Source organism: Gobio gobio (genome assembly GCF_949357685.1).
Source record: "Gobio gobio genome assembly, chromosome: 18".
NCBI classification, from domain to species: Eukaryota; Metazoa; Chordata; class Actinopteri; order Cypriniformes; family Gobionidae; genus Gobio; species Gobio gobio.
In genome coordinates this window covers 46,184,682-46,204,414 of record NC_137111.1, presented here as the reverse complement: position 1 = coordinate 46,204,414, position 19,733 = coordinate 46,184,682, and the positions used below count along the sequence as shown (strand labels likewise).

The 19,733-nt window shown below is 37.4% G+C and overlaps 1 protein-coding gene across 7 annotated transcripts in view; it reads right to left on the bottom strand.

The window, feature by feature from the left end:
* Positions 1–19,733, bottom strand: part of LOC307142490 (signal-induced proliferation-associated 1-like protein 2) — a 217,392-nt gene that overhangs the window by 53,745 nt on the left and 143,914 nt on the right. For all 7 annotated transcript variants that reach the window (XR_013818481.1, XR_013818482.1, XR_013818483.1 and 4 more), the window contains exons 9-10: positions 14,065–14,339; positions 3,997–4,239 (exon numbers count right to left, since the gene is read on the bottom strand). Coding sequence is in view for 4 of the 7 variants with exons in the window: in XM_079843409.1 (XP_079699535.1) it covers positions 3,997–4,239; positions 14,065–14,339 (518 nt within the window). In the remaining 3 variants the exon portion in view is untranslated. The remainder of the gene's footprint in view (positions 1–3,996; positions 4,240–14,064; positions 14,340–19,733) is intronic.

Genomic DNA, 19,733 nt, shown 5'->3' with positions numbered 1-19,733 from the left:
GACATGTAGTTGCAAAGTTACTTATAGGTAGTAGAATGTTTAAAGTGGACTATCAAAATAAAGTGTAACCCATTTTTCTACCATAACTTTCTTACCAATGTTGAGAAACAAATTTATAATAAATTCAACTAAACCAAAAATATTAAATCAAATTTACTTCATTTCTAAAATCCAAATCAACCTGTACATCAGATGATATGTAATATATAATAATATGAAATATATAAATAAAAATACAGTGAAATAAAGTACATTCATTTTTTTTATTCAATTATATTAAATCAACAATATTTGCATAATAGCAATATATTTTTTTATCAAATCAATAAATGTTTTCATATTAAATTAATTTATTTTCAATAAGCTAAATCCATACTAAATATAAATGTACAATATAATTTAACTAATTCATTTAACAGTGGATTAGTGAAATGGATAATTGGGGTAATTAGGCAACACACAGACCCATTAAACATCAATCACTTTAATCTGACATCAATAACGCTCAGATTATCGTGCTTTCAAATCGATTTTAATTTAAATATGTTAGTGCAATTTTACCGTGACATATTTACTTGACATTTGGGCAAATGTGCATCTGGGTTTTCCATGCATACAGAAGATGTGCACAGAATTTCAAGACTTTGCCTGAATGTAAAAATATAATAAAAGGTAAAAACAACTGCAATAGCATACCGTATTTAACATAAAACATGGTTTAAATCGATTTGAAAGCATGATAATCTGACCGTTATTGACGGACACTACAAAATGAGCACAAGTAGAAAGGTAATATGTTATTCCGAACATCACCACAGTCCTCCACTAATGGACGCCTCACTAAGAACCTGTCTACTAAACCACCAGTGATCCAATCACACGTCGCCTCGTAAAAGTACCGGCCGTGAAAACCCAAGCATCTGATATTCCAACTCCCGCAATGCTTTTCTGTTTCCGTCAGCTTTAAAGGGAATCAGCAGCGGTCTCATTCTCCATGCATGCATCGCACACACCTTCCAAAACCGCAAAACGTGAGGGGAAGAAACTTAATGAAGGTGATTTGTGAAGCAAAAACAGGCCGACGTCAGTCTGGAACAAGGATGCACAGACTAAAACACACAATTGGCATTGTGCGCACCAAAAATGCCACTGGACAAAATGCATGCTATTATATCAATACATCACTGTGACGGATGCATATAGATTTCAATCTTTTGTGAGAAGAGTTTGCATGAGCACGTTGTCATATCAATGTTCAATTGGTCACTAGGGGATGTTTTCGAGATCACCAATACGAGAGAAAGAGCCTCTGATCAGATGAACAGCACAGCTCTCTCCACATGCGGTCTCACAGAAGAGTCTGGAAAGGTCATCAACACCACGAGGGGCTTCCAAGTAAGAACAAATGACCACATTATAACAAACCATATTTGAAAGGCATTTTGCATGCATAATACAGGAACCTGAATTCATGATGTTCTGGGTCAGTAAGTATGCCAGGAACACTGGAAATGCAACATTTCACTTTCCAGCAGCAAGTAAATGATAGTGCACATTGAAAACGAAAATGTTGCATGACACGGAACTAACACAGACATATTTCACATATATACCATAAAAATCCTAAAGAACATTTTTGCCTTGTTCTTGTATCTAATAAATATCTGATATCAATGTAAAATTATGTTCATAAGTATCACCGGAAGGCGATTAGTGCCACATGAAATCAGTTTTATTTCTTCCCAAATTCCGTGTTTTCTTGTTTAAATTTGTCTTGATTCTGATTAAATGGTTTAAATACATTTCAATAATCAAAAAAGCGAATAAAATGAATTCATAAAATTTCAACAATTTAATAATTCATTAACAAAATGTTTTTCCTTCTTTTCTTTCAGAAATTCCGTTTTTCTGTTTAACTTTTTCTGGATGTAAAATTGAATACATCAAAAACTGTGGCAATCAAACAAAGGCATAAAACATTAACAATATCATTTTATAAAATGGTAATCAAATGCAAATTTAATCATTCTTTTAATTTTAGGCAAACAATGTGCAGCACAAAAGATGTTTACTGCTAAATTTAAAACATGGACGAAAAATTGTGCAATATTCCTTTAAAAATTAAATGTGAACAATTATTATTATTATTATTATGACTACTACTTTGAGAAGTACATTATACTGTACAATAGTAATTATATTTCTGGCATAATATCTTCAAGTTAAACCCAAACTTTTATTTTGACGGGTTGTAGTGAAAGACCTTTAGTTTCTGTGTGTATAAAGCTGCGTTTCCACAAGTGGAAGTATATTGTTGTTTAAACACCTTTATAACGATGGCGTTAGTTGAGCTGTATGCGCGATGGGCGCCGCTGTGTTAGTTTGTGCCGCAGACGCAGTTCAGAGAATCGGATCTGTTGGATTTACAACCTCTATGTTTACAACACGTGAATTCATCCACTTCTCCCGAAATACTTAAAAGTAAGTGGCAGGTGAACTGGGATTAGAATAGAGTAAACATTGAAGTTACTTACACAATTTGTATCTGATATGAATAAAACGTGTCGAATTATAATGGAAAGGATTATTATTACCTCTTCCATAGACATCAGTGTGTATTTTACAAAGTCAAGTCAAGTCAAGTCAACTTTATTTATATAGCGCTTTTAACAATGTAGTTGTTTCAAAGCAGCTTTACAGTGTTAAACAGGAAAATAATGCAGCATAATTTTATTCAGCTGTATAGCCATTCTGGAAAAAACGCTGATGTCATCAGTTCATTTCAATTATCATACAGTAACAGTGTGGGCTTTAGATCAATAATTCGATCAGTAATTTAGTTTAAATGGTTAATTTAGTTTATTAATTAGATTTATTTCGATGTTTAGTTGAAAAATTTTGTGTCCCCAACTGAGCAAGCCAAGCCAGAGGCAACATTTACAAACTCTAAATGTATTGTTTTTTTTAGTACTTATGTGAATTTATATGTTTGAAACCTAAAATAAAAAGTATGTGGTTGAAAACACTGAAAAGTTGTGATATATGACAGCTCTGAGCGCGCCTGTCTCTGGTTGATCATGTGATGCAGTTGATCATCCGCTCCAGGGACCAGCCTAGACTGATTACACCTGTGTGATCGTACGTGCCAAAGGCTTAAAAACAATACATTTTCTGACACAAATTTTTTAAATGTAGGCTTAAATCAAACACATTTTAATTCAGATTCTGGTTTTCACCGAACACGTAGTCATTTCGTATTGTACCGATATCGAGATATCTGGCATGAAAATCGAGATTTGAAATTTTGTCCATATCGTTCAGCCCTAACTTGGGCGCTGAACATGCTGATTGGTTGAGCTCACGCAGCATTTTATTATTTCAACCGGCATTTTTAAAAGTCTTTTGTGAGGTTTGTTCTGTGTTCAGTCTTTGTGTCAGATGGCGCGCGTTCGTCTCAGCCATTTCACGGTCAATGTCTGTAATAGCTGATAATAACATACGTTGTCTTATTTTAAATCTAGCTTTACGAGCTTTCAGAATACGCTTTAGTATTCGTGCTCGTCTCTTTTCCGCCGTTTTGTTAATTACATCTTTAGTAAACCAATACATAACCAGCAAAAGCAGCACTGCTTGAATCTCCTCCATTTGTTATTGTTGCAGACAGTATCGCACAAAAATGATGACTGTCCGTCACTGACTGGGAGGAGCAGTCGCGCGCAGTCCGGACTAATTTGCCTAATCTTCACGGTACTTTAGACCGCAGTGGAAACGCAGACAGTAGCAGGTCTGGGGGAAAAAAAAGTTCCTGTAAAAAAAGTTCCTGGTACAAATTGTTCCGGGTAATTTCAGTGGAAACGAGACATATGATGACAATTTTCTCAAATGAAATGGTGAATATGAGTATGTGTAGACCAAACTGAGACACGCACATGCAGACGTCAGATTTCAATAGGAAAGACACAAAAAGACGTGTCCACTGAGGAGCTGAGGTGATACCTGGGTCCATCTGGCAACTTCCTGTCGAACGAGGTGCTGCGTGGGATGGCGTTCTGGAGGATCTGCTGGCACGGCATGCGATCGGGACCCTGGGTGGGGGATCCGCGGGGAAGCGGCTGGCCGCTGGTGGGCACACGGTGCCAGGTGGTGTTTCTTTTGAAGGGCGTCTTGTACTCGCAGGGCGTTCCTTCACTGTCCAGCTTATACTCCACCATAGGAATGCGGTAGAGTTCTGAACATCCCCTGAAACATACACACATGAAGAGCAGAAAATTAGCCATCCATATTTTTTGGGAATAATGTGCACTGATAAATTGCTCACAATAAAATCAGGATCGTATTAAAGAGGATCTATTATGCTCTTTTTCAGTCTTGGTTTTGTTCTCTAATGAATCCTTGCACATTCAAGTTACCAATGGATGCTTTTACATTAAAAATAGGGTGGATAAGAGTGCTGGGGGAACTAAAAGATGCACAGAAATGGAGAATCTGGATGAGGAGGGGTTCTTGGGTTGAAAGAGAAGAGCCTGAGGGTTCAGCGCTGCACCCAGGTCATGAAAACAGTCCACTTTCCAAAACGAGAAAAAGAAGAAGAAGAAAAAACTTTTGCAATTCAACTCTGTTGCTATTGTCTCGTGAAGCTCTAGGGGTGAGGGGTTCACATTCTCGTCTTCCATTTGCATAACCAGCCCACAGGCTCATATCAATTAGATGCAGAAGACAGCCCCGAAAATCAGAGAATGTGATCTCTGCATCGGCTGAAATGTGTTTTAAATTGAGCTGCATTCATCAGCTATTTGCCCATTGCCCTCTGGTTATCACTGACCTTGGCGTCCTCATGAGGGCAGAGAACACTAGACGCTACGCTTCGCTTTCTGGCAGAATCTCTTGGCATGAGCAACGCAGCGGCAACGCGGCAATGCAAAACATCCTCGAAAGGGACTTTTTGACCGAGAAATCATGCTGGAATACATTAAAGGAAAAGATCAGCACTAAATGAAAATTCTGTCATCATTTACTCACCCTCATGTCATTTAGATTCTGTATGATTTCCTTGTAGGAAAAACAAGATGTGCTGTATTTTGCACTGGGGAATGAGTATATAAATACACATACATATTTATTCAGACACCCTCAACATTCTCACAGTTTATTCATTATAGTTTAGAAAATGGTAATATGACAAGAACTGTGTCAGAACAAATTCATCTTGATCATTTCAGATCACTTTGATAGAAAGGTTTGTAATGGATTACAATCAACCAATCAGATGTTAAATTTGAGTACACAATTAGATGATAATTTGGGTCAATGCTTCATTTAGTTCAGTCTGTGGTGTCAAAGGTCGCATTAGCAATTAAAGAAAAAACACTTCAGCAAAACATGGTCAGCTCAAAGTGTCTGAATCATTTTGCTCCCAATTTTTTTATCAATTTTACTGGTAGTCCACTGTATTTTTGGGTATTTACCCAAAATACCCAAATTACACAAAATACACCCTTTTCACATTTCCGGGTTTCTCAGAGCGGAAGTCGTCATAGTTGGGTTAAATATTATAGCTGTGAATGAGAGAATTCACTAAATATTTTTTTGTGTGCCCATTTGCTCACATAGCAAAAGAATAACGCCACAGTAGTGATTTCACAACTTTCAAAAAGAGGGAAAAAATAGAGTGAGATTGATAACAGCAGTGAAAAGAGAGAAATATGTTAATTTTTACCATCACTCCCATAGACGCAATTACTAAACACACTCACAGCAGCGGTAACTTGTTTATTGTAATTTGATGCAAAAGTAATAAAAAACAAAGTATTAGTGTTATAAATGTACATATATATTTTGAAAAATGAAAATACAAAAAACGTTGCAGGATTTACGATATTGATGACCGTTAAAACGTGTCATCACAGTCTGTGAAAGGGGTCTATACAAAATTGGGTATTTTGTATTTTAGGTCCACAAGAATTTGTGTGTATAATATGTCACAGTTTACTTTATTTTGCTAACCTCACTTACATAAATGAACTATAGTGTCCTGCACACACTAGTAAAAAAAGTATATCTGGTGTCTGAATAATTTTTTGTTTGACTGTGTATGTATATGTATATGTGTATATATATATATATATATATATATATACCCTGTCACAGCTGCTTGGTGAGCAGAAGAGACACTTACCGATCCCAAACTCTCTCTCTCTATATATATATATATAGTTTGGGATCGGTAAGTGTCTCTTCTGCTCACCAAGCCTGCATTTGTTTGATTAAAAATACAAAACAAACAGTAACTTTGTGAAATATTAGTACAATTTAAAATAACAGTTTTTTTATTTTTATTTGAATATATGTTAAAATACCTAGCCTGGATAAAGACAGAGCGACACGCTTCATAATCTGAATCGGGGAGGGGGGGCGACAATCCAACGCTCTCCATTGACTTTGTATGGCGTGAAGCGTCTCCTTGTCATTTTTGACTTATAACAAAAAACAGAACAATGTCCAACAGCTGATATGTGACAGGGTGTACTGCAAACAAGCTAAACAACCCAGAACCAAAAACCCAGAAGTTTTTATAAGTTGTCGACCCAAAAAAACAAGCGTTTAAGGACAAAAAAGTGGATACAGGCATTGAGACAGAACGCTGAGACACTGAGAACTACACCCACTGGAGGAGAACATAATCAGAGACAGGAAAAATATAATATATAAAACTGACATTTGGATATTTGACTTAACAGTGACTAAATGTTTACTACACACATAGGCGTACTGAGTGTCAGGATCCCAAAATGTACCAATTTTTTCTGCTAAAGCTTCACGTCTTATTGCCTGTATCCACTTTTGTCTCTTTAAACGCTCGTTTTTTTGTGTCGACAGCTTATAAAACCTATTTCTGTGTTGTTTAGCTTGTTTGCGGCACACCGTCACAGCAGCTTTTAGACATTGTTCTGTTTTTTGTTTTAAGTCAGAAATCACAAGGGCATTATGTCAGCCGAACGTAGCCCCGCCCACAACATTTGAGGTCAGGAAGTTCGATCTGGACTTGATCCGTTGTGGAGCAACTATGCTGGAACCAGAGCCGTTCGGACCAATCAAATCATCAGGGCGGGCTTTATACGCTGATGGACAGATGATCAACAGTAACGTCACCAAAGAGCGCTTGGGTTGAACTCGTTTACTAAACGGAGAACTTGTTGGTATATGCGTTCACCTTTACTATTGCTCTCACAAATGATGATGGTGTTGGTAAGTACTCTGTGTATCCTTAAATTCTTTTTACAACACCGGCAAAGATCGTTTACACTCGTCTTCTTCTTCTACTTCTTCCAGTGCGCGTGCAGTCGAGTTCTGTTGACAACTATGCGTCGTTCCGTTGCTCTGATTGGTTATTGGTCTATCCAATTGAGTGCAGATACATTTTCTTTCCTGGTTCAGTTGAAACACTCCATAATCACATCCCAATGAAGCAGGAGCAGACTCATATTCTGACTAGTGTGACAACGTCAGGCTAATTTATTCCTTTGATCAAAGCTGAATTTATCATCATTACTCCAGTCTTCAGTGTCACATGATCCTTCAGAAATCATTCTGATATGAGGATTTGATGCTCAAGAAACATTTAAGATTATTTTTTCAGGATTCTTTGATGAATCGAAAGTTCAAAAGAACAGCAATGATTTGAAATAGTAGAAACATTTATAATGTACAAAAGATTCTGTCACTTTTGAACAATATAATGCTCCTTGTGGAATAAAAACATTAAAGGGTTAGTTCACCCAAAAATAGAAATTCTGTCATTAATTCCTCACCCTCATGTCGTTCGACACCCGTAAGACCTCCGTTCATTTTCGAAACACAAACGAAGATATTTTAGTTGAAAGCTGATGGCTGAGAAAGGCTTCAGAAAGGCCTCCATTGGCATTCAGTACATTTACACTCACAAGACCCATAAAAGGCACTTAAAACATCGTTACAAAGTCCATCTCACCACAGTGACTCTACAATAATTTTACGAAGCGACGACAATAGTATTTGTGCGCAAAAAAAATCAAAATAACACCTTTATCCAACCTCTTCTTGTCTTCCGTGTGTGCCTCCACAACGCATGCGCGAGAATATGACGCAGATCCGGCGCTCGGACACATGACCCAGAAGCGATTTGTTTACAAGCAGAGGAAGACGCGCGTATCTAAGCTGAATTCTACATTGATCGTGCTTTAGGTCTCGGCGTAGTTCTCAAAATGGGGCTTAAGTGTGCATTTCATGGATTCCCGAACGCCACGTCATATTCTCGCGCATGCGTCGTGGAGACACACGCGGAAGACAAGAAGAGGTTGAATAAAGTCGTTATTTTGATTTTTTTTTGCGCACAAAAACTATTATCGTCGCATCGTAAAATTATTGTAGAGCCACTATGGTGAGATGGACTTTGTAACGATGTTTTAAGTGCCTTTTATGGGTCTTGTGAGTGTAAATGTACTGAATGCCAATGGAGGCCTATCTGAAGCCTTTCTCAGCATCAGCTTTCAACAAAAATATCTTCATTTGTGTTCCGAATATGAACGGAGGTCTTACGGGTGTCGAACGACATGAGGGTGAGGAATTAATGACAGAATTTTCATTTTTGGGTGAACTAACCCTTTAAATTATTATTAATTTCTTTAGTATCCACAGCCTCAATGGCCATTTATGAGAAACAGTGCGCAATGCACGAAGGGAGTTCTGGAGCCCAGGTGTCTCTTAAGTGTTTATGAATGACCAGAAACCAAACAATGCAAATGCATCCAGACGTGTATTCGCAAAGCTGCTGAAACATAAGCCGCGGCTCTCAGCATTGGCTCGGGTGTTTGAAAAGCCAGTCAACATAAATGCATTTACAGTATATCACTCGCAGATGCCACGTAATGAGAACCAGTTGAAAAGAAAAGTAAACTACTGAATCGAACATTTGGCGCCTCGAGCATATGAGATGTGTTTACAGGAGAATGAACTGGTCCGTTTCCCCATTAAACTGGGCTATTAAAAGTGGAATAATATCCAGAGCTAGTGATAAACAATTCACAGCATAAGCTAAAGGCATTTTAAAGAGGATGATAAAGATAATGTGTTAACATGATTCACTACTTACTTCAACTTCCACACACAGAACGAAACATTCACATTTTCCACAACCTGAAACCTCTGACGTACACGGCCATAATCTGGAGAATAATCTACAGTGAGCAGCGTGTGAACGCGCCGAGAAACACGAGCCCGGTCGCATTTAGGGGGAAGCTTTTAAAGATTGAATGTTGTTTTAGAAAGACACTTGATCCCGCATGTCCAACGAAACAAACATCACAAGAGTTATTCACAACTTTAGTGTACTTATCCAAGAAAGAGTATGTATTGCTCGTGGCTGTGCTCAGATTTATAGAGTGATGTTTTCCACTGCCGCCCGCCAAGATCTGCTCGACTGAGTCAATCCTCTCACACTAATGCCGTCATAATGGAAAACAGAAGCGTGTGATATAAGGGTAAGACACTAATGAGCCTGCAAAATGCAATGATGATCAGTACTGATTGACATTTATAAAGCTTGTTTAAACACTATCAGGATCAAGAGTTTAGCCAAACAATGCACCAGGCGTTCATACTTCATCACATCGAGCCTTAAATCTACCATACATTTCCCATCATGCACCATACAATGAATAAAGTTTATAAAGAATAGTTTCACATTAGATCTTCAAATTAAAGCACCACTATTGAAAAGGTTGGGGTCAGTAAGATGTTTTGTTTTTGAAGGAATATAATACTTTTATTCAGCAAGGATGCATTAAACTGATCAAAAGTGACAGTCAAGACATTTATGATGTTACAAATGATTTATATTTCATATAAATGCTGCTCTTTTGAACTTTATATCATCAAAGAATCCTGAAAAATACAATTTATCATAGTTTCCACAGTAAATATGAAGCAGCACAAGTGTTTTCAACATTGATAATAATGTTTCTTGAGCATCAAATCATCATATCAGAATGATTTGTGAAGGATCATGTGACACTGAAGACTGGAGTAATGATGATAAATTCAGCTTTGATCACAGGAATAAATTACACTTTACTATATATTCACATAGAAAACAGTTATTTTAAATTGTAATAATGTTCCACACATTTTTTTTTGTATGTTTACCATGGTAAAAATCACAGCGCACACACACTATAATAATTAGAATAACTGTAATAAGTAAATTATTAAATATATAGTAAAAAAAATATAAAAAGAATATATATTTAGTATATTATCATCTACTAATAATATTATTATAATAACTATAATGGTATCTACATTATTATTATTATATTAGAAATAATAATAATAATAATAATAATAATTATATATATATATATGTATAATAAAATGTGTAATAATAATTAAATATATAGTAAAATAATATTTTATAATAGTTTAATATTTTTATAAATAGTATAAAAAGAATTCCACAACAATATGAAGCAGCACAAATGTTTTATCATTGATAATAAGATATTATAATATGAATAATTATTAATATTTTTTCATCCTCAAATCATCATATTAGAATAATTTCTGAAGGATCATGTGACACTAAAGACTGGAGTAATGATGATAAATTCAGCTTTGAACACAAGAATAAACTATATTTTAACATATATTCAAATAGAAAACAGTTATTTTAAATTGTAATAATGTTTCACAGTTTTTACTGTATTTTTGATCAAATTAATGCAGCCTTGGTGAGCAGAAGAGACTTGAGACCAAAAAGTTTTGTACAGACCCCAAACTTTTGAAAAGTGTTTATAATATAATGCATGCTACATTAAAGTGCCTTCAAGTAAATGAATATCAAAGTACCATCTGATAGCATCAGTGAACTTCTTTGTAAGTGTGGGGAATCAAACCTCTCTGAGAGAGAGAGAAAAAGAGAAACCCGGGACTTTTCCCACCAAACGCACTGTTTTTACATCCTCTCTCATTTTAAAGAGCCCATACATGTCTTTTTATGGTTGTGCAGAATCCAGTCTGGGCTGGTGAAATACGGCTCTAATATTAGCCTAACCCAGAAAATCTCTTTATTTACACTAGAGCAGCAGGATGTGGCCGACCGTAACCCTGCGCAGTCCACAAGCCTTTCTATATGAATCTTTAAACATGCCGCCCATACATCACACTAATGAGAGAAACATTTCAGATGTGTCCACACTGAAAAATACTCACTTATGGATTGAAAATGTAAACGGCAGGTAAATATTTGGTTTTCAGACTAATCAGAGAGAGAGCATGTGATATTATGAGAAACATGAGATTCATCATGTCGTACGGTATATGCCAATGTGTACTGCGCTGCTTTTACGGAGTCGTTCCTTTAAGTAATATTTATCTGGGTGTAAAGTTCAAACATGCTGCACATCTGCAGTCCTGGCAAATCTTGTTTAAACTGCATCACTTGCAATTAGATTGATGCACTTGTCAGACGCTTTCATCCAAAGTGACTTGCATTGCATTGATCAGTTTTTGCATTTTCCTGAGAAGCTATCAGATCATCAGCTAGCATTAGCAACCACTCAGAACACCCTAGAAACCACATGTCAGCATTCGAAAAAACACTCAGAAACCTAGCAACGCCCTGACGACGACCTAACAGCGCCAACACATTGTAGTGGTGAGCTTTACATGGGCACATTTCCTTGAGAAAATGTAAAATATAGTTATCCATTCTGGTTTATATTAAGTAGGTCAAATGAGAGCTACTCAGACAGTAGATCAGGCTGAAATGACAAACTACTAGAACTTACAAAAAGCTCTGCCTCCATCTGCAAATAAACCTGTGTTGCATCACGTATGACCACAGATCACCGTAAGAGGATTTGCTGACATGTTGAATTGACAGGATGTGTTTACATGTGATATGACTAATATTACGCCAATATTAAAGGCAGATAGAATCGCTCTCTAGATGTTCAATGGTCTGTGCATGTTTGTGAGCACATTAATCCGACAGCTCAGAGAGTGCTTAAACCCAATTAGCCCAGTTAAAAAATATTACAAATGAAACAGAGCAGCTGAATGAATTAGCCAGCTCGTTTCAATGCATGAAAAGACTAATTAATTATATGATAATTTCTTTAGGAAACGTAATCCAAAAATGACAGTAAAAAAAAAAAAAAAAAAAACTATCTGTAGAAATGTTATTTATTAATAGGGATGCACCGATACCGATAAGCTCATGTACTTGTACTCATAAAACAGAGTTTTCCGTGCACAGAGACACTGGCGGCAGCAATGTCAGCCTCAGGGGTGTGGAAATACTTCAAAATTAATGACAACCACCCACACATTGCGAACTGCATGCTTTTTTTATTATTATTATTATGACAATGGTAATCATGCCCTTTGAAGGTTATTGGACACTGAAATTTGTGCTTTAAGTTTGTGATAAGCACGTAAAAATAATACTTTTTTCACTCGAGTAATAATAAAGACATTAGTCTCACTGTGTTGTGCTTGGAAAACTGCCACATCACCCAAAAAAAAAGAGAAAAAAAAAGAAAAATGAATGATTAAATGTATATGTATCGGCGAGTACCAGAAAAAAATATCAGTACTCGGTCCTTAAAAAGTGGTATCGTTGCATCCCTTATTAATAATATACATTTTTATAACATTTAAAAAAAAAAATCAAATAAAAAAATATATGTAAAAATAATCAAATATGTAGTAAAATAAAATAAATTTAATTATATATATTACAAAAAATATTTATATTTGTATACTGTGTATATATATATCTATACACAGTACATACAATAATAATTATATTATACTATAATAATACTATATATTATTATTATGATAATAGAAATTATATATACATATAGTTGCAAGAAAAAGTATGTGAACCGATTGCAGAATCTCTGAAAATGTGAATAATTTTAACTAAATAAGAGGGATCATACAAAATGGGTTTTTTTTTTATACTGTCATGAATAAGATATTTTACATAAAAGATGTTTACATATAGTCCACAAAACAAAAAAATAACTGAATTTATTAAAATTACCCCGTTCAAAAGTTTATGAACCATTGATTCTCAGTGCTGTGTTGTTCCCTGATGATCCACGGCTGTGTGTGTGTGTGTGTGTGTGTGTGTGTGTGTGTGTGTCGTTCCCTGATGATCCACGGCTGTGTGTGTGTGTGTCGTTCCCTGATGATCCACGGCTGTGTGTGTGTGTGTCGTTCCCTGATGATCCACGGCTCTGTGTGTGTGTGTCGTTCCCTGATGATCCACGGCTGTGTGTCGGGGGGTGAAAACTTATTGAATTTGAAGATCAAGGTAAATTGTACTTCATTTGTCTTGCAGGAAACATGTTAGTATCTTCTGTTGCTTCTGAAGGGCAGTACTAAATGAAAAATATATATAATTAATCAAAATAAGAAAATTGTGGACGTCTTCATCCTGTTCAAAAGTTTTCACCCCCGGCTCTTAATGCATTGTTTTCTTCTGGATCATCAGTGAATGTTTCAACCTTTTTTTTAATAGTTGTGTTTGAGTCCCTCAATCGTCCTCAGTGTGAAAAGATGGATCTCAAAATCATACAGTCACAGCTGGAGAGGGTTCAAATGTGCAAAAGAGGCTAGAAAACTGAAGAATGTGCAGGACCTGGAGGATTTTTCTGAAGAACATTGGGCAGTTTAACTGCTCAGGACAAACAAGAGACTCAAGAACAACCATCACAAAACACACACAGAGAGGTGGATCATCAGAGAACCACACACCATCAGAGAACCACACACACACACACAGCCGTGGACTTTTATTCATTATACACTCATCAGGTAACGACACAGTATTGATAATTAATGGTTCATAAACTTTTGAACGGGGTCATTTTTATAAATTCAGCTATTTTTTTGTCTTGTGGACTAGATGTAAAAAAAAAAACATTTTTAAGTTGGAAAAGGATCTACTTCTAGACGGGATGGATGTTAATAGACATGGCCTTTGATAGGAGGATGGACAGGACGGGTCACTGATACCTTCTGGGAGCTCCGTCCTCATACGGCTGGATAATGACGACCTTGACCGAGATGGAGGTCCGCAGCAGGTCGATCATCTGTTCGTGGGTCAGCGTCGCCACCGCCACCTTGCAGATCTCCACCAGCCGGCTTCCCTGACGCAAACCGGCCTTCCACGCGTATCCGAACGGCTCCACGTCAGCCACGATTCCCTCGAAGTTGACGTGGAAGCCGAGCTGGCCGAGAGCGTTCCTGCGCAAGGTCATTTCTGTGGTCTCGCAGCCGCGGGTGACGATCTGGATCAAGAGAGAGAAATCAGTCTTACAAATCAATGGGCCGTTACGGTTCCTATAGGAGGGGGGGTCACAATAAACATCACATGACTTCTTAAAAGATTTGCTTTTGTTTTTAAAGCTGGACACATCTGGATCAAAAAGCAGCATTGACCAATGACCTGGAGCGACCAATCACGCTTCTCTGTCTGGCAATCCCATGGACGAGTCTGGGTTTGGCAGTTGCCAGGAGAACGGGACTTGCCTGACTGCATTGTGCAAAGTGTAAAGTTTGGTGGAGGGGGGATTATGGGGTGGGGTTGTTTTTCAGGGGTTGGGCTTGGGCCCTTAGTTCCAGTGAAAGGAACTCTTAATGCTTCAGCATACCAAGACATTTTGGACAATTTCATGCTGCCAACTTTGTGGGAAGAGTTTGGGGACGGCCCCTTCCTGTCCCAGCATGACTGCGCACTGTTTTTAAAGCTGGACACATCTGGATCAAAAAGCAGCATTGACATTCTTCACAATTCTCCTGCTTGTGCTCCACTGAGAAAAGAAGAGTCATTTGGGTTTGGAACAACATGACGGCAGGTAAATAATGACAGAATCATTTCAGGGTGCACTGTTCCTTTAAGTCGCTCAGACGTGAAGGACAGATGGTAACAGGGAAAAATGCCAAAAAACAGAGATAAATCCAACATCCTGCGGCAATATTTAAATCCGCCCGGGACGGCTGCGTGAGTGTATGTTCTCTCAATCTAAAGAGCCTTTCATATGGAAATAAAGACAAGGGCACTGGAAGGAAAATGATTTTTAGAAAGTAAAAATCTGATCTGGAAGATGCAATGAGTCAGTGGAGAGAAAGAAACTTCTGTCCTGTGGTAAAAGCAGGAAATATTTACAATGGAACAATATGAAGATTAGAACCGCAAAGTTTAATACTTTTGAGTCAGATCAAATTGAAGCTGTTGAAAAACAAATGCACTTTTTATTGCAATACTCTTTTCTTTATTTTACTTAAAAGTATTGAAAAACCTACCTTAAACTTAACTTTACTTAAAAAAAACCTTGTATTCCTAGTGTATTGTATAATATAAAATAAATATATATAGGCTATATAAAGATTAACACTGACAACTCAGAGCTGTACAGCAGCATTAAAGTATGAAATTGAATGAATGAATGTAAAAATAAAACACTACATAGACTTCACTATAAAATATACATTGATTCTTATTAAAGCTACTATATTAGTTTTTCAGTCAAGAGCAGTGAGTGATTTTCTCTTTGTCTTTTGTTGTTGTATTAACATTAAAGGGATATTTCACTCAAATTAAAAATCTGTCATCGAGAAATTAATACAGGTTTGAAACAATATTAGAGTAAATAATGACATAATTTTAGAGGTGAACTGTCCCTTTAAGGACCGCGTGTTCACTACCGCACTGTCAATCATCTGATATACAGACACACTCGATTTTACTTTCACTTCAGACAAAACAGACTGTGTTTATGTTAACCTTGTGTGTATTTGACAGTATTAACGCAGTAAGACGACTATTTAGTCCTGTAATCACGTGTTTGACAGGCGTTTAGTGCGCGCGCTCCGAAAAGCGCATGTTAAAACCGCGCACGCGAATGAGCCGGCAAGGCTTTAAAACGCATGCAAATAATGAACTTTCTTGATTGTGAATAACTCTAGTGATCTGTGAGTATAACTCTACCACTAACGTGTGATGTGAATGTATGTTGCATTGTTCAGTATATATGGGATGGAGGCAAATTATAGAATTTGTAGAAAAATAATTCATTAAATGCAAAACCGAAAAAGGCAAATCACAAGCGCATATTGAACCGTGAATGCCGTACCGAACGGTTCAATATTATATTGAGAATTGTGGCATCCCTAATATACACTATATTGTCAAATTCAGGTGTTTAATCACTTCATGGCCACACATAAATCAAGCACTAGGCATGCAGACGCTTCTACACACATGTGTGAGAGAATGGGCCGCTCTCAGGAGTTTAGAGAACTCAAGTGTGGGCCCGTGATCGGTTGCCACCTGTAAAATAAGTCCATTCGAGAAATTTCCTCACTACTAAATATTCCACGCTCGACTGTTAGTGGTGTTATAACAAAGTGGAAGCAATTGGGAACAACAGCAACTCATCCATGAAGTGAAATCACAGAGCGGGGTCAGCGCATGCTGAGGGTCACAGAAGTCGGCAACTTTCTGCAGAGTCAAGAGCTCCAGACTCCAAACTCCTGTGGCCTTCAGATGAGCTCAAGAACAGTGTTAGAGCTTCAGGGAATGGGTTTCCATGGCCGAGCTGCTCATCCAAGCCTTACATCACCAAGTGCAATGCAAAGCATGGGATGCAGTGGGGTAAAGCGCGCCGCCACTGGACTCTAGAGCAGTGGAGACGTGTTCTCTGAGTGACCAATCACGCTTCTCTGTCTGGCAATCCCATGGATGAGTCTGGGCTTGTCGGTCGCCAGGAGAAGGGGACTTGCCTGACTGCATTGTGCCAAGTGTAAAGTTTGGTGGAGGGGGGATTATGGGGTGGGGTTGTTTTTCAGGGGTTGGCCCCTTAGTTCCAGTGAAAGGAACTCTTAATGCTTCACCAAGACATTTTGGACAATTTCATGCTCCCAACTTTGTGGGAACAGTTTGGGGACGGCCCCTTCCTGTCCCAGCATGACTGACCAGTGACCAAAGCGTCTCCATAAAGACATGAGGAGCGAGTTTGGTGTGGAGGAACTTGAGTCCTGACCTAAACCCGACAGAACAGCTTTGGGATGAATTAGAGCGGAGACTGAGAGTCAGACCTTCTCGTCCAACATCAGTGCCTCACAAATGCGCTTCTAGAGGAATCCCCATAAACACACTCCTAAACCTTGAGGAAAGCCTTCCCAGAAGAGCTGAAGCTGTTAGAGCTGCAAAGGGTGGGCCGACTCCATATTAAACCCTACGGATTAAGAATGGGAAGTACATGAGCGTGTAAAGGCAGGCGTCCCAAAACTTTTGGCAATATAGTGTATATTAAAGCTATATATATAAATAAAACAAATGATATCTCAAATCAAGCGGCTTGTTAAGCAGTGGTGTGCCGCTAGTGAGGCAGAAATGACCTGCCCATTTTAAACCGGTTTGACTGTTTTTCTTTAAACTGTTAATGGGTGTAGTAATTAGCGTTAATCCAGTATAAACCTGCCACTCTGATATTGTGACTGTGAATGCCGCTCATGTTTAGCTGCAGTGAACACTTGCACGATCACATGAAACTACACCATCACACAATCTCATTCAATCATTAGACAGCATTAACAAGAGCTGACCTCACAGACAACCTCCAAATCAGCAGCCCATCACTGCTCTCATCAACGGGAACTACGGTCTAAAGCTACAGTGGATGGGCAGGTCAAGGGTTAACAGGACATATAAGAACGTTTACTGACTAGTGAATGTGCATTTCATTACTCAGCAGAGTCAGAGGACACAGAGAGAGGTCACAGGAGTGTGAGGTCTGGTCATGAGTGAGTCAGTAAATAACTCTGAGGAGAGGCTGATCCGTCTTAAAAGCTTTACTGTAATAAGCCGAGCTAGTGAGAGCGAGTCGCCGTAAACTTCATTTGCACTTGTTAGCAATTTTAAAGCCCCTGATGACCGAGGCCTGACTTTACCTGAAATCTGACTTTATTTGATTTATTTGATTAACTGATATCCATTTATATATACATATACATGTTAAGCAAATATAGAATTAATAAAATGCATAGCATAAATAAATAAAATAAATAAATAAATATTAGAAAACAATTAGAAGACCAGAAAATATATGAATTTTCCTTGATGGAATTAATGGTCAAATGTTATGTAAATATAGAATGAAGCAAAAAAATTTGAAGATATGCAATTTATTTGATGTAATTAATGGTAAAATGTAACAAATATATAATGAATGAAAGTGATAGGATAAATAAATAAATAATATAAAATTAAAAATAGGCCAGAAAATGTATAAATTGTCCTTGACATAATTAATGGTCAAATGTTATGTGAATATATGATGAATAAAACTGATAAATAAATAAATAATAGAAAATAAAATATATAATAAAAAGTTAGAAGGCCAGAAAATATTTTAATTTTCCTTGACATAATTAATGGTCTAATGTTACGTAAATATGTAATGAATAAAACTGATAAATAAATAAATGATAGAAAATAAAATATATATTTAAAATTTAGAAGGCCAGAGAGTCTATACAATTTTTTGATGTAATTAATGCTAAAATGCAATATTTATACATCAGTTTCATTCATTATATATTTACAATGTATAAATAGATAAATAAATAAAGATATAATATAATCAAAAAATTTATTAAAAATGAGAATGTATAATCATCAAATGTTATGTAAATAAACAAAAACAATGGCATAAAGGAATAAATATAAGAAAATAAAAAACTTTAATTAAAATAAAAAGGACAAAAAATATGAAATTAATTTGCATTAGTGTAATGATCAAATGTAAATATACACTTTAAAAAATGCTGGGTTAAAAACAACCCAAGTTGGGTTAAAAAATTGACTAACCAAGCAATTGGGTTGTTTTAAGCAAACATTTAACCCAACCACTGGGTTAAAACAACCCATTCACTGGGTTAAAATCAACCCAAATGTTTTTAACCCAGCATTTTTTAGAGTGTATGATGAATAAAAGTGCAACAACCCAATGAATCGTTCCCAATATGAGCAGGAATGTGTCTCAAACAAGCAAATCTTGGCTTCATTAGGATTTGAAGTTGACTGTAAAACATCCCGAGCTTGTCAGAACAACAGACTGACTCTCAGACACCCGTTAGAAAGCCCTCGTGTGAGCTGTGAGAGCCGTGCTGCGGTAATCCTGAGGGAGGATGAACTCTGGGCTGTCTTTTCCCGCTCATCCCACACAGTGTCTGTCTCTCCGTTAAACTCCTGTAAGAGAGCAATCTGTCTGCGCGAGCGCTTCACATTACACCACAGGCTTCAGCAGCTCTTAACTTCACCTCTGAAGCTCCCGCGAAGCACAGCGGACACACATCTGCACGCCGAGCAGGTGTTGAAACACACGGAGAAATGTAGAGGAAGCGCTGTCAGGCCGTCCCGCGATCCCCTTCCTGATGCTGAGGATGGCCAAGACCAGCGTGAGAGAGACAGAAGTAGAGTGAGGAACTCTGCAGATGTGAGGCGGGCGGGTCTCTTTGCCAGGACTGTGGAGGTGCAGCACAGATGGTGAGACGGGACAGTGGAGCCCCAGATGGGCCGGGCCAGACCTGTGCCGTCTGACAGCAGCTCATCCACAGCACCCCAGCAGCCCTCTGGAAAACACTTCTTTACTAGAGTTGGTTTAACTGATTTTTGGCCA